Below are 13,461 nucleotides of genomic sequence, written 5' to 3'. Positions count from 1 at the left end.
GCACCCACCCGAGCACCTGCCCATGCGCCCACGCGCGCGTGCACACCCACGCGTGTGCGCGTCCCCACTCCCACGCCTCCTCCGTGCGCTGACACCCCGGGCTCCCCACGGGCACCCCCATGCAGCCCCGCCTTTGCACCCCCTTGCACACCCACCCCCACCCCATCATCCCCCTGCACCCCTCCCTTGCACACTCACCCTCTCGCGCCCCCCTTGCGCCCCCTTGCACCCCCTTTGCACACTCACCCCCTTGCACACCCCTCCCTTGCACCCACCCCCTCGCACCCCCTTTGCACACCCCCTGCACACCGCCCACCCATCATCCCCCTGCACCCCCCTTTTGCACACCCCTCCCTTGCATACCCACCCCCACCCCATCATCCCCCTGCACCCCCTCCCTTGCACACTCACCCTTCTTGCACCCCCTTGCACACCCCTTTGCACACTCACCCCCTTGCACCCCCCTTGGCACCCCCCTCCCCGCACACCACCCCCATCATCCCCCTGCACCCCCCTCCCTTGCACACTCACCCCTCTTGCACACCCCTTGCACACCCCCTTTGCACACTCACCCCCCTTGCACACCCCCTCCTTTGCACACCCCCTTGCACACCACCCCCCATCATCTCCCCTTGCACCCCCTCCCTTGCACACTCACCCCTCTTGCACCCCCTTGCACCCCCTTGCACACCCCTTGCACACTCACCCCCTTTGCACCCCCTTTGCACACCCCCTTGCACACTCACCCCCTTGCACACCCCTTTGCACACTCACCCCCTTGCACCCCCTTGCACACCCCTTTGCACACTCACCCCCTTGCACCCCCTTGGCACCCGCCCTCCCCGCACACCGCCCCCATCATCCCCCTTGCACCCCCTCCCTTGCACACTCACCCCCTTGCACACCCCTTGCACACTCATCCCCCTTGCACCCCCTTGCACACCCCTTTGCACACTCACCCCCTTGCACCCCCTTGCACACCCCTTTGCACACTCACCCCCTTGCACCCCCCTTGGCACCCCCCCTCCCGCACACCGCCCCCATCATCCCCCTGCACCCCCTTTGCACACTCACCCCCTTGCACCCCCTTGCACACCCCTTGCACACTCACCCCCTTGCACACCCCTTTGCACACTCACCCCCTTGCACCCCCCTTGGCACCTGCCCTCCCCGCACACCGCCCCCCATCATCCCCCCTGCACCCCCGTTTTACACCCCCCCCGCACCCCCCCTTGCACACCCCCCCAGACCCACAACCGCCGGGGCTCCGCGGGCCTCATCCTCTCTTTATTTGGGGCGACGGTGGCAGCGGGGGGTGGTGGTGGGAGACAGAGATCTGGGGGGGCCGGGGGGGGGTCACTCCGCCGACCCCTTGGGCCGCCGCTTGGAGGGGGGCACCAGGCGGGGGGGCAGGTCTGCCGGCAGCCCCCTCCCCTCCAGCTTGGCGCCGATGAGGTGCCCGGCCAAGGCGAACTCCTCGGCGTCCAGCATCCCGTCCCGGTCCACGTCGCTCAGCTGCCAGATGCGGCCCAGGACCGAGCTGGGCAAGTTGCTGCTGACCATCCAGCCCCGCGCCCGCCGCCCGCTCAGCTTCCCCCCCAGCGGGGCCAAGCCGTAGAAGATCTCGTCGTACTTGGCCTTGTCCTTGGTCACGACCCATTCTTCTTCTTCTTCCTCGCCTTCCTCTTCCTCCTCCGCCCCGCTGAAGGGACCCTGGCGGGTGCCGTCGAAGGCTCCCCCCTGCACCCCGGCGCCTTCGGGTGCTTCCAGCTCCTCTTGCCGCAGCAGCGGCATCAGGGCGGCGATGTCGGTGGTCAGCAGCTCATCCAGGGCCTCCAGCATCCGCGGCTTCAGCGCCGGGAACCGGGCGAAGTCGTGGACCAGCAGCAGCTCCTGGGTGATGGGGGGGAGACGGACAGGGGGGTCAGCACCCCGATGGGCACCCAAGGATGAGGGGCAGCATCCTGACAGACCCCCGGCACAGGGGTCAGCATCCCAGCACGGGGGTCAGCATCCGGCTGGACCCCCCGGCATGGGGCTCAGCATCCTGCCGGACGCCCGGCACAGGGGTCAGCACCCCGATGGACCCCCAAACATGGGGGTCAGCATCCTGACAGACCCCCGGCACAGGGCTCAGCACCCTGATGGACCCCCAAACATGGGTTCAGCATCCTGCCGGACCCCCGGCACAGGGGTCAGCACCCCGATGGACCCCCAAACATGGGGGTCAGCATCCCGACAGACCCCCGGCACAGGGCTCAGCACCCTGATGGACCCCCAAGGATGGGGGTCAGCATCCCAACAGACCCCTGGCACAGGGCTCAGCATCCTGATGGACCCCCAAGGATGGGGGTCAGCATCCCGATGGACCCCCGGCACAGGGGTCAGCACCCCGATGGACCCCCAAGGATGGGGGTCAGCATCCCAACAGACCCCCGGCATGGGGCTCAGCATCCTGATGGACCCCCAAACATGGGTTCAGCATCCCAACAGACCCCCAGCACAGGGATCAGCACCCCGATGGACACCCAAGGATGGGGGTCAGCATCCTGACGGATCCCCAGGACAGGGCTCAGCATCCCGATGGACGCCCAAACATGGGGGTCAGCATCCCGACAGACCCCCGGCACAGGGGTCAGCATCCCAACAGATCCCTGGCACAGGGGTCAGCATCCCGGCACAGGGCTCAGCACCCCGATGGACCCCCAAACATGGGGGTCAGCATCCTGACAGACCCCCAGCACAGGGCTCAGCATCCCACCGGACCCCCCGGCACAGGGCTCAGCATCCCGGCACGGGGCTCAGCATCCCACCGGACCCCCCGGCACAGGGCTCAGCATCCCGACACGGGGCTCAGCATCCCACCGGACCCCCCGGCCCGAGCGTCGAGCGATGCCCCCGGGTCCCCACCTGCATGCGAGCGCAGTCGGGGAAGTCTCCGGGCGGGATGTGATGCTCCAGCTGGATGCGGGCGAAGAGGAGCGGCAGTTTGGCGATCAGCTGCTTCTTCTTGTTGTCCTTCCCGAAGACGGAGGGCATCTCCTTCTTCAGGCGGCTGATGATGTGCGCGTGGACCTGGGGGCAAAGCGGGGGGGTCAGGGAGCCCGGGGGGGGTGGGGTGGGGGGGCTGGAAGGTGGAGGGAGTCCATGGCGTGGCACGGCGTGGCACGGGACGGCACGGGGTCCCGGACGCCTGGGTCCCCCCCGCGGCTGAGAGCCTCCGGCGGGAGAGCTGAAACCAGGGGAGCCCCACGGGGGGATGGGTGCCCACCCGCCACACGGCCCCATCCTGCCCCATTTCCACCCCCGTCCTGTCCCTCTCCCCATCCCCATCCCATCCCATCCCATCCCATCCCCATCCCATCCTCATCCTCATCCTCATCCTCATCCTCATCCTCATCCCATCTCATCCTCATCCTCATCCTCACCCCATCCCATCCCATCCTCATCCTCATCCTCATCCCATCTCATCCTCATCCTCATCCTCATCCTCACCCCATCCTCATCCTCATCCTCACCCCATCCCCATCCCATCCCATCCCCATCCCATCCTCATCCTCATCCTCATCCTCATCCTCATCCTCATCCTCATCCTCATCCTCATCCCATTTCATCCTCATCCTCATCCTCACCCCATCCCATCCCATCCCCATCCCATCCTCATCCTCATCCTCACCCCATCTCATCCTCATCCTCATCCTAATCCTCATCCTCATCCTCATCCTCACCCCATCCCCATTCTCATCCCATCCTCATCCTCATCCTCATCCTCATCCCATCTCATCCTCATCCTCACCCCATCCCCATTCTCATCCCATCCTCATCCTCATCCTCATCCTCATCCCATCTCATCCTCATCCTCACCCCATCCTCATCCTCATCCTCACCCCATCCCCATCCCATCCCCATCCCCATCCTCATCCTCATCCCATCCTCATCCTCATCCTCATCCTCATCCTCATCCTCATCCTCACCCCATCCCCATTCTCATCCCATCCCATCCCACCCCATCCCATCCCATCCCATCCCATCCTCATCCTCATCCCCATCCCATCCCCATCCCATCCTCATCCTCATCCTCATCCTCACCCCATCCCCACTCCCGCCCCATCCCATCCCGTGCGTGGCGGTGCTGGCCCCGTCCCCGTCCCCGTCCCCGAGCGTCGCGGGCAGCGGATGCGCCGCACAAAGGGCCGCAGCCGCAGGTGGCCGGATGCGATAAGGCCGGCGGGGGGGGGAAGAGGGAGACGGGGAATAACGCCAACCCCCCCCGCCTTCCTCCTGCCCCCCCGGACCCCCGTGGCCAGACGCCAGGGTGATGGGCTCGGCCATGGGGCTGTTTCAGCTCCCCCCCCCCAACCCGAAACCAGCCCCCCCGCAATCCTGGGGGGTCTCAGCATGGTGGCGGGGGCGGGGGGACCTGGCCTGGGAGCGGGGGGCGGGGGGGCACGTTAATTATTCTGTAATTACAGGGGCGGAAGGCGCTACCTCACGGGAAACCCTTAACGAGGAAGCCAGGCACAGGATGGGGCGGGGGGGACACGATGACGTCCCCCCCCTTGGCAACGGAGCCATTGTTGGAGGTGGCCGGGAGCCACCGGGGCTGCGGGAGCCCCTGAGCCACCTCCTGGGGCCAGGGAGGGGACCCCAAACCATGGGGAGAGCCCCAAGGAGTCCTGGTGTCCCCTTGGCTCCACCAGAGCCATGGAGAACCTCAAGGAGTCCTGGTGTCCCCTTGGCCCCACCAAAACCGTGGAGAACCCCAAGGAGTCCTGGTGTCCCCTTGGCCCCATCGGAGCCGTGGAGAACCCCAAGGACTCCTGGTGTCCCCTTGGCCCCACCAAAACCGTGGAGAACCCCAAGGAGTCCTGGTGTCCCCTTGGCCCCACCAAAACCGTGGAGAACCCCAAGGAGTCCTGGTGTCCCCTTGGCCCCACCAAAACCGTGGAGAACCCCAAGGAGTCCTGGTGTCTCCTTGGCCCCACCAGAACCGTGGAGAACCTCAAGGACTCCTGGTGTCCCCTTGTCCCCATCAGAGCCGTGGAGAACCCCAAGGACTCCTGGTGTCCCCTTGGCCCCACCAAAACCGTGGAGAACCCCAAGGACTCCTGGTGTCCCCTTGGCCCCATCGGAGCCGTGGAGAACCCCAAGGACTCCTGGTGTCCCCTTGGCCCCATCGGAGCCGTGGAGAACCCCAAGGACTCCTGGTGTCCCCTTGGCCCCATCGGAGCCGTGGAGAACCTCAAGGAGTCCTGGTGTCCCCTTGGCCCCACCAAAACCATGGAGAACCCCAAGGAGTCCTGGTGTCCCCTTGGCCCCATCGGAGCCATGGAGAACCCCAAGGACTCCTGGTGTCCCCTTGGCCCCATCGGAGCCGTGGAGAACCCCAAGGACTCCTGGTGTCCCCTTGGCCCCACCAAAACCGTGGAGAACCCCAAGGAGTCCTGGTGTCCCCTTGGCTCCACCAGAACCGTGGAGAACCCCAAGGAGTCCTGGTGTCCCCTTGGCCCCATCGGAGCCGTGGAGAACCTCAAGGACTCCTGGTGTCCCCTTGGCCCCATCAGAGCCGTGGAGAACCCCAAGGAGTCCTGGTGTCCCCTTGGCCCCATCGGAGCCGTGGAGAACCTCAAGGACTCCTGGTGTCCCCTTGTACCCATCAGAGCCGTGGAGAACCCCAAGGACTCCTGGTGTCCCCTTGGCCCCACCAGAACCGTGGAGAACCCCAAGGAGTCCTGGTGTCCCCTTGGCCCCACCAAAACCGTGGAGAACCTCAAGGACTCCTGGTGTCCCCTTGGCCCCATCAGAGCCGTGGAGAATCCCAAGGAGTCCTGGTGTCCCCTTGGCCCCACCAAAACCGTGGAGAACCCCAAGGACTCCTGGTGTCCCCTTGGCCCCACCAAAACCGTGGAGAACCTCAAGGACTCCTGGTGTCCCCTTGGCCCCACGAAAACCGTGGAGAACCCCAAGGACTCCTGGTGTCCCCTTGGCCCCACCAAAACCATGGAGAACCCCAAGGAGTCCTGGTGTCCCCTTGGCCCCACCAAAACCATGGAGAACCCCAAGGACTCCTGGTGTCCCCTTGGCCCCACCAGAGCCGTGGAGAACCTCAAGGACTCCTGGTGTCCCCTTGGCCCCACCAGAGCCGTGGAGAACCTCAAGGACTCCTGGTGTCCCCTTGTACCCATCGGAGCCGTGGAGAACCTCAAGGAGTCCTGGTGTCCCCTTGGCCCCACCAAAACCGTGGAGAACCCCAAGGAGTCCTGGTGTCCCCTTGGCCCCACCAGAACCGTGGAGAACCTCAAGGACTCCTGGTGTCCCCTTGGCCCCACCAAAACCGTGGAGAACCCCAAGGAGTCCTGGTGTCCCCTTGGCCCCATCGGAGCCGTGGAGAACCTCAAGGACTCCTGGTGTCCCCTTGTACCCATCAGAGCCGTGGAGAACCCCAAGGACTCCTGGTGTCCCCTTGGCCCCACCAAAACCATGGAGAACCTCAAGGAGTCCTGGTGTCCCCTTGGCCCCACCAAAACCGTGGAGAACCCCAAGGACTCCTGGTGTCCCCTTGGCCCCACCAGAACCGTGGAGATGACCCACGCGCCCAGCTGGCCGCACTCACCCTGACGAGCCGTGCCCGCTTGACGAGGTCATTGAGCTTCCTCAGGGCGGCATTTCGGGGCAGGTTCTGGATGTCCTGGAACAAGTCCTGCTCCTCCAGCTCAAAGAGCTGCCGGTTGTCGGCGATGAGGAGCGGCTCGGACCAGAAGGACCCGATGAAGACGCGCAGCACCTCGGGGGTGTTGAACACCTTCCCCAGGGACCACATCAGCGCCCCGTAGACGCGCATCAGCTGCTGCGTCTCCACCATGTCGGCCTTGTTCAGGACCACCCGGATCTTGTCCTCGTTGCCCTTGAGGGCTCGGATGGCCTCGGAGAACTCGTCCGAGATCTCCAGCTTGTGGGCGTCGAAGAGGAGGATGATGAGGTCCACGCGCTCGGCGAACCACTGCAGCACGGCCGGGAAGTCATAGCCTGGGGGAGGGGGGGGAGAGGGGGGGTTGGGGGCTCCGTGGGGCCGGGGGACCCCGCGAAGGGGGGGCTGCCGTGCCCAGGGTGCAGATGGTCCCACGTTGCCCCTGGAGGGGTCTGCGCGGAGGGGAACCCAAGCCTGACCCAACCCTGCCTTCAAACCCAACCCTAATCCCAACCCTAACCCCTAATCTAACCCCTAATCCCGACCCCAGCCTCAAACCCAACCCTAATCCCAACCGTAACCCCTAATCTAACCCCTAATCCCTAATCTAAACCCTAATCCCAATCCTAATCCCAACCTTAACCCCTATTCTAACCCCTAATCCCGACCCCAGCCTCAAACCCAACCCTAATCCCAACCCTAACCCCTAATCTAACCCCTAATCCCGACCCCAGCCTCAAACCCAACCCTAATCCCAACCCTAACCCCTAATCCCGACCCCAGCCTCAAACCCAACCCTAATCCCAACCCTAACCCCTAATCTAACCCCTAATCCCGACCCCAACCTCAAACCCAACCCTAATCCCAACCCTAACCCCTAATCCCGACCCCAGCCTCAAACCCAACCCTAATCCCAACCCTAACCCCTAATCTAACCCCTAATCCCTAATCTAAACCCTAATCCCAACCTTAACCCCTAATCTAACCCCTAATCCCGACCCCAACCTCAAACCCAACCCTAATCCCAACCCTAACCCCTATTCTAACCCCTAATCCCTAATCTAAACCCTAATCCCAATCCTAACCCCAAACCTAACCCTAATCCCAATCTTAACCCCTAATCTAACCCCTAATCCCGACCCCAACCTCAAACCCAACCCTAACCCCTATTCTAACCCCTAATCCCTAATCTAAACCCTAATCCCAATCCCAACCCCAAACCTAACCCTAATCCCAACCCTAACCCCAAACCTAAATCCTAATCCCAACCCTTACCCCAAAACCCAACCCCAACCTCAAACCCAACCCTAATCCCAACCCTAACCCCTAATCTAACCCCTAATCCCGACCCCAACCTCAAACCCAACCCTAACCCCTAATCTAACCCCTAATCCCGACCCCAACCTCAAACCCAACCCTAAGCCTAACCCTAACCCCTATTCTAACCCCTAATCCCTAATCTAAACCCTAATCCCAATCCCAACCCCAAACCTAACCCTAATCCCAACCCTAACCCCTAATCTAACCCCTAATCCTACCCTAATCCCAGCCCTAACCCCTAATCCCACCCCTAATCCCATCCCTACCTCCAAACCTAACCCCTAATCCCACCCCTAATCCCAACCCCAACCCGAGCCACCCCGCCTTGAGCGGGCCTTGCCTGGCCGCCTCCTCCCCCGCCCCCGCTGTCCCCCCCGCGCAGGACCCCAGCCCCCACCCCCACCCCCCGCAGCCGGAGGCCCCGAGAGCCTGGAAAAAAGCACCAAAAAGGGCGAGGGGGGGACAGAGCCCCCGCCCGGCCTTGTCCCTGTCCCCCCCCCGCCCCTCACCCCGACCTTGACCCCGTCCCCGTCCTTGACCCCTCCCCCCCGCGGCCCCCGTGCCCCCCCGTGCCGCGGCAGGGAGCGCCCAGCCAGGAATTTGGCTCCGACCCAGCCCCAGCCCAGCCCTGACCCCCCTTTTCCCACCCCCCTTTCCCAGCCCTCCCCCTTTTCCCAGACCCCCTCCCCTTTTCCCCAGCCCCCTCCCCCTCCTCTTTCTCCCCCCTTTTCCAGCCCCCTGCCCGCGGGGGTCTCCGCCAGCCAAGCCCCCCGCCACGGGGCTGTTTCGGGAGCCGGTGCCAGGGCTCTTGGCAGAGGCCGAAGGTTTTGGGGTGGGGAAGGAAAAGGGGGGCTCCGGGGGGGGCACGGCCTCCGCAGCGGGGCTGGAAAATTGGCGGAGGCCTTGGAGTTGTGGGGACCCCCGGGCTTGAGAAAGGGGTCCTGCCCGCCCCCCCCACCCCATGGGACCCCCTCGTTGCTCATCGCGGCCCTGGGGAGCAGTGGGTGGGGGTGCCACACCCCCCCACCCCCCCACCCCCCGGCAGCACCCATTGCGTCGCCTTTGGCACCCGTCGCTGGCGCCTCGCCCCACCCGCTGGCACCCGCTGCGCCCTGCCCCACCCAGCAGCACCCCGTTACGTCACTGGCACCCCCTTACAGCTTGCACCCCCCATTGCCACCCCCTTACGGTTCGCACCCCCCATTGGCACCCTGCACCCCCATTTGCACCCCATCGCACCTCGCACCCCCGTCTGCACCCACTTCGCTTCGCACCCCCAGCAGCCCCCCATTTCGTTTTGCCCCCCGCAGCACCCCAGTACCCTCTGCCCCCCGCAGCACCCCACTCTGACACCCCACCGCATCTTGCACCCCCCGCACCCCACGCCATCTTGCACCCCCCACCCCATCTTGCATCCCCACCCCCCATCTTGCACCCCCACACCCACCCGCACCCCACCCTATCTTGCACCCCCACCCGCACCCCACGCCACCTTGCACCCCCACCCGCACCCCACCCTATCTTGCACCCCCCCGCACCCCACGCCATCTTCCACCCCCACCCCATCTTGCACCCCCACCCCCACCCTATATTGCACCCCCCCGCACCCCACCCTATCTTGCACCCCCCACCCGCACCCCACGCCACCTTGCACCCCCCGCACCCCACCCTATCTTGCACCCCCACCCGCACCCCACGCCACCTTGCACCCCCACCCGCACCCCACGCCATCTTCCACCCCCCACCCCATCTTGCACCCCCACACCCACCCGCACCCCACGCCACCTTGCATCCCCCCGCACCCCACCCTATATTGCACCCCCCGCACCCCACGCCATCTTGCACCCCCCACCCCATCTTGCACCCCCACCCCCATCTTGCACCCCCACACCCACCCGCGCCCCACGCCACCTTGCACCCCCCGCACCCCACCCTATCTTGCACCCCTCCCCTTCCTTCGGGCCCCCCTCGCGCCCCCCCCCCCAGCCCCAAGCCCGCGGGGGGAGGCGGGGAGGAGGGCACCCCGCCCACGCGTGCCGCGGTCGCGGGTGGGCCCCCCCTCACCGCGGCAGACGCGCTGCTTGGCCCCCGAGAGGATGCCGGGGGTGTCGATGAGGCTGATGCTCTCCAGCACCTGGTTGGGGAGGTGGGCGCACATGAACCTGCGTGGGAGGAGCCGCGTTAGACCCCCGGCCCCCGGGGTTGGGACTGCCAGGGGTCCGCACCCACTCGTGTCCGGGGGCTCTCGGGGCCGGCTCTGACGGCGTCTTTCCGAGGCGGCCCCGGGGCGGGGGGGCTTGGCCGGCTGCGGGGCCGCATTCCTGACGCCTGGCTCATCCCCCCCCCACGGCCCCCGCGTGGGGCAGGGAGCGGACACCCCCCCCGGCCTTTCCACGGGGTGACCCCAAGTGGGACCCTCCCCAAGCTGCCCAGCCCCCGCGGCTGAGCACGGGGGGCTGCTGGGGAAAACGGGGAGCGGGGGGCCCCCACGGCCCCAGGGCTGAGCGGGGGGAGGGGCTGGTGGGGGAACACGGGGAGAAACAGGGAAAAACCGGGGAACTGGAGGGTGAAATGGGGGATCCCCCGCAGACGGGGGGTCCCGGTTTGGGGCGCTTTGCTGCAGCGAGGCTCGGTTTGGGGGTGTCCGTGGGGTGGGGGCCACTCGGGGAAAAAATAGGGGAAAGTGGAAAAAATGGGGAAAAATGGGGGGAAATGGAAAAAAATGGGGGAAAATGGGGAAAAAATGGGGAAAAAACAGGGAAAAATGGGAGGAAATGGAAAAAAAACAGGGAAAACCAGGGAAAATGGGGAAAATGGAAAAAATGGAAATGGAAAAAATGGGGGAAAACAGGGAAAAATGGGGGAAATGGGGAAAAATGGAAAAAATGGGGAAAAATGGGGAAAAATGGGGAAAAAATGGGGAAAAAACGGGGAAAAATGTGGGGAAATGGAAAAAAGTGGGGGAAAAACGAGGAAAAATGGGGAAAAATGAGGAAAAATGGGGAAAATGGGGAAAAAATGGGGAAAAATGGGGAAATGGGGAAAAATGGAAAAAATGGGGAAAAACGGGGAAAAATTGGGGGAAATGGGGAAAAATGGAAAAAATGGGGAAAAATGGGGAAAAAACGGGAAAAATGTGGGGAAATGGAAAAAGTGGGGAAAAAACAAGGAAAGATGGGGAAAAAATGAGGAAAAATGGGGAAAATGGGGAAAAAATGGGGAAAATGGGGAAATGGGGAAAAATGGAAAAAATGGGGAAAAACGGGGAAAAATGGGGGGAAATGGGGAAAAATGGAAAAAATGGGGAAAAACGGGGAAAAATTGGGGGAAATGGGGAAAAATGGAAAAAATGGGGAAAAACGGGGAAAAATGGGGAAAAATGGGGAAAGGGAAAAAAGTGGGGAAAAACAAGGGGAAAAATGGGGAAAAATGAGGAAAAATGGAAAAAATGGGGAAAAACGGGGAAAAATGGGGGGAAATGGGGAAAAATGGAAAAAAATGGGGAAAAAACGAGGAAAAATGGGGAAAAATGGAAAAAAATGGGGAAAAATGGGGAAACCCCAGGGAACTGGAAGGTGGAATCCGGGATCTCCCGGAGGCGGGGTGGGGGGTCCCGTTTTTGGGGCGCTTTGCTCCAGCGAGGCTCGGTTCGGGGGTGTCCGTGGGGTGGGAGCCCCTCGCCCAGCAGCCCGGGGGGCGATGGGGGACGCGGGGGTCCGCACTCACCGGTTGAGGAAGGTGTTCCCGAAGGGATTGAGTTTCCGGAAGGGTTTTTTGGGGTCGACGATGAGGGCGTTGCCCGGCGTGATCCCCTCCGTCTCCCCGTGCATGATGGCCACGAAGGAGTCGGTGGTGGGCTCGGGCCCGATGCGGCTGCCGGGGATGTCCTGCTCCAGCAGGTAGCGGATGAAGGTGGTTTTCCCGGTGGAATATTGCCCCACCACCAGCACCATGGGTTTGTTATCGAAATCGGCCTCTTCCAGCGCCGGCGAGTGGAAATCGTGGAAACGGTAAAATTCCTCCACCGGTAAAAGTTTCTTCTTGTAGAGGGTCTTCAGCCCCTCGGTGACGGTGTGGACCACCTCGGGGCTCTTCTTCTCGTTCTTCCGCATCCAGCTGAACATCCCGGCGATGGAGGGGGGGGGCAAGGCCTAGGGAGAAGGTTTTTTTTGGGGGGGGTCCCGAGCGGCACCCCAAAGTGGGTGTCCCGCGGAGGGGTGCTGGCGCAGGGGGCGGCTGGCTCTGCCCGGCTCAGCTGGAGGGCTGAGCCATGGGGTGCTGCGGGGTGCTGGGGTGCTCGGTGGGACCCCCCGCCCGTCCCGGGCTCCTCAGGGGAGAAACGCAGCAGAAATCGAGGCCGAAAAAGGAGGGTTTGGGGGTTTTGGGCCTTCCTGGCGAGGCTGGGGGCTGCGGCTCACAGGGCCGGGGGGGTTTCTCCTCTTCCCAGTGAGGAAACGGCCTTTTTTCCCCCAAAAAATCGCGGCGAAAAGCTGCCGGGGGGTCCCTGGGGAGAGCGGGGCTGCCGGCACGGCGTTCCAGAGCGAACCGCTGCTCCCGGCCGAAGCGCCTTGTTTCTTTTCTTCTTCTTTTTCTCCCTTTTTTCCTCTTTTTTTTTTTTTTTTCTTCTTTTTTTTTTTTGGGGTTGTTTTTTTTTTTTTAATGGGAGGAAAATCCCGTCCCGGCGATGCCGAAGGTCCCGCAGAAGATCTGAGCGAGGGCCGGAGGCGGCGGAGAGAAAAGGGCTGGGGCTGTGGGGCTGGGGGGGGAATATATTAACATAAATTATCGGGGGGGGGCAGCGGAGGCCGCCGGGGTTGAGACGGAGCCATAAAAGAAAAAAAATTAAAAAATTAATAAGGTTGGGAAGGGGCCGGGTTGGGGAGGGCTCGCGAGAGGCGGCCGCCGCGGTTCCTGTGCCGGACAGGCCTGTGCCGCACGCGTGGCTCGTTCCGCCGGGACACGGCGAAGCCCCCCCGAGACCCCCGGCCCTGCTGCGTGACCCCCACGGGGGTCGGGGTCCGGGGGGCTTCGCTGCGTCTCCGGGATTTCCCGTGGTTGCGGGATCCTCCCGGCTCTGCCGGCGGCTCCCCCCCGGCTCCCCCCCGCGGTTTCCTGGCACGATGCTGGTGGTGTCCCCCAGCCCCCAGCCCCACTCGTGGGTGGGATCCTGGTCCCGGGTCGTCTCCCCCAGCCCCACTCGTGGGTCAGGATTGGGACCCTGGGCGTCTCCCCCAGCCCCCCAGCCCCACTCGTGGGTCAGGAGCGGGGCCCTGGGCGTCTCCCCCAGCCCCCAGCCCCACTCATGGGTGGGATCCTGGTCCCGGGTCGTCTCCCCCAGCCCCACTCGTGGGTCAGGAGAGGGGCCCTGGGCGTCTCCCCCAGCCCCCCAGCCCCACTCGTGGGTCAGGAGAGGGGCCCTGGGCGTCTCCCCCAGCCCCCAGCCCCACTCATGG

At 64.1% G+C, this 13,461-nt stretch overlaps 1 protein-coding gene across 1 annotated transcript; it reads right to left on the bottom strand.

Moving 5' to 3' along the window:
• Positions 1-1,266: 1,266 nt before the first annotated feature.
• EHD2 (EH domain containing 2) lies at positions 1,267-12,644 on the bottom strand. The gene is made up of 5 exons (XM_072848856.1): positions 11,735-12,644; positions 10,073-10,170; positions 6,614-7,026; positions 2,911-3,075; positions 1,267-1,893 (listed from the first exon to the last, which is right to left on the bottom strand). Exons 1-5 carry the CDS (start codon positions 12,130-12,132, stop codon positions 1,357-1,359), a joined length of 1,611 nt encoding a protein of 536 aa, XP_072704957.1. The 5' UTR covers positions 12,133-12,644; the 3' UTR covers positions 1,267-1,356.
• Positions 12,645-13,461: the final 817 nt, after the last annotated feature.

Source organism: Ciconia boyciana, chromosome 33 (genome assembly GCF_034638445.1).
Source record: "Ciconia boyciana chromosome 33, ASM3463844v1, whole genome shotgun sequence".
Taxonomy (NCBI): domain Eukaryota; kingdom Metazoa; phylum Chordata; class Aves; order Ciconiiformes; family Ciconiidae; genus Ciconia; species Ciconia boyciana.
This window is presented reverse-complemented; position numbering and strand designations above follow the sequence as displayed.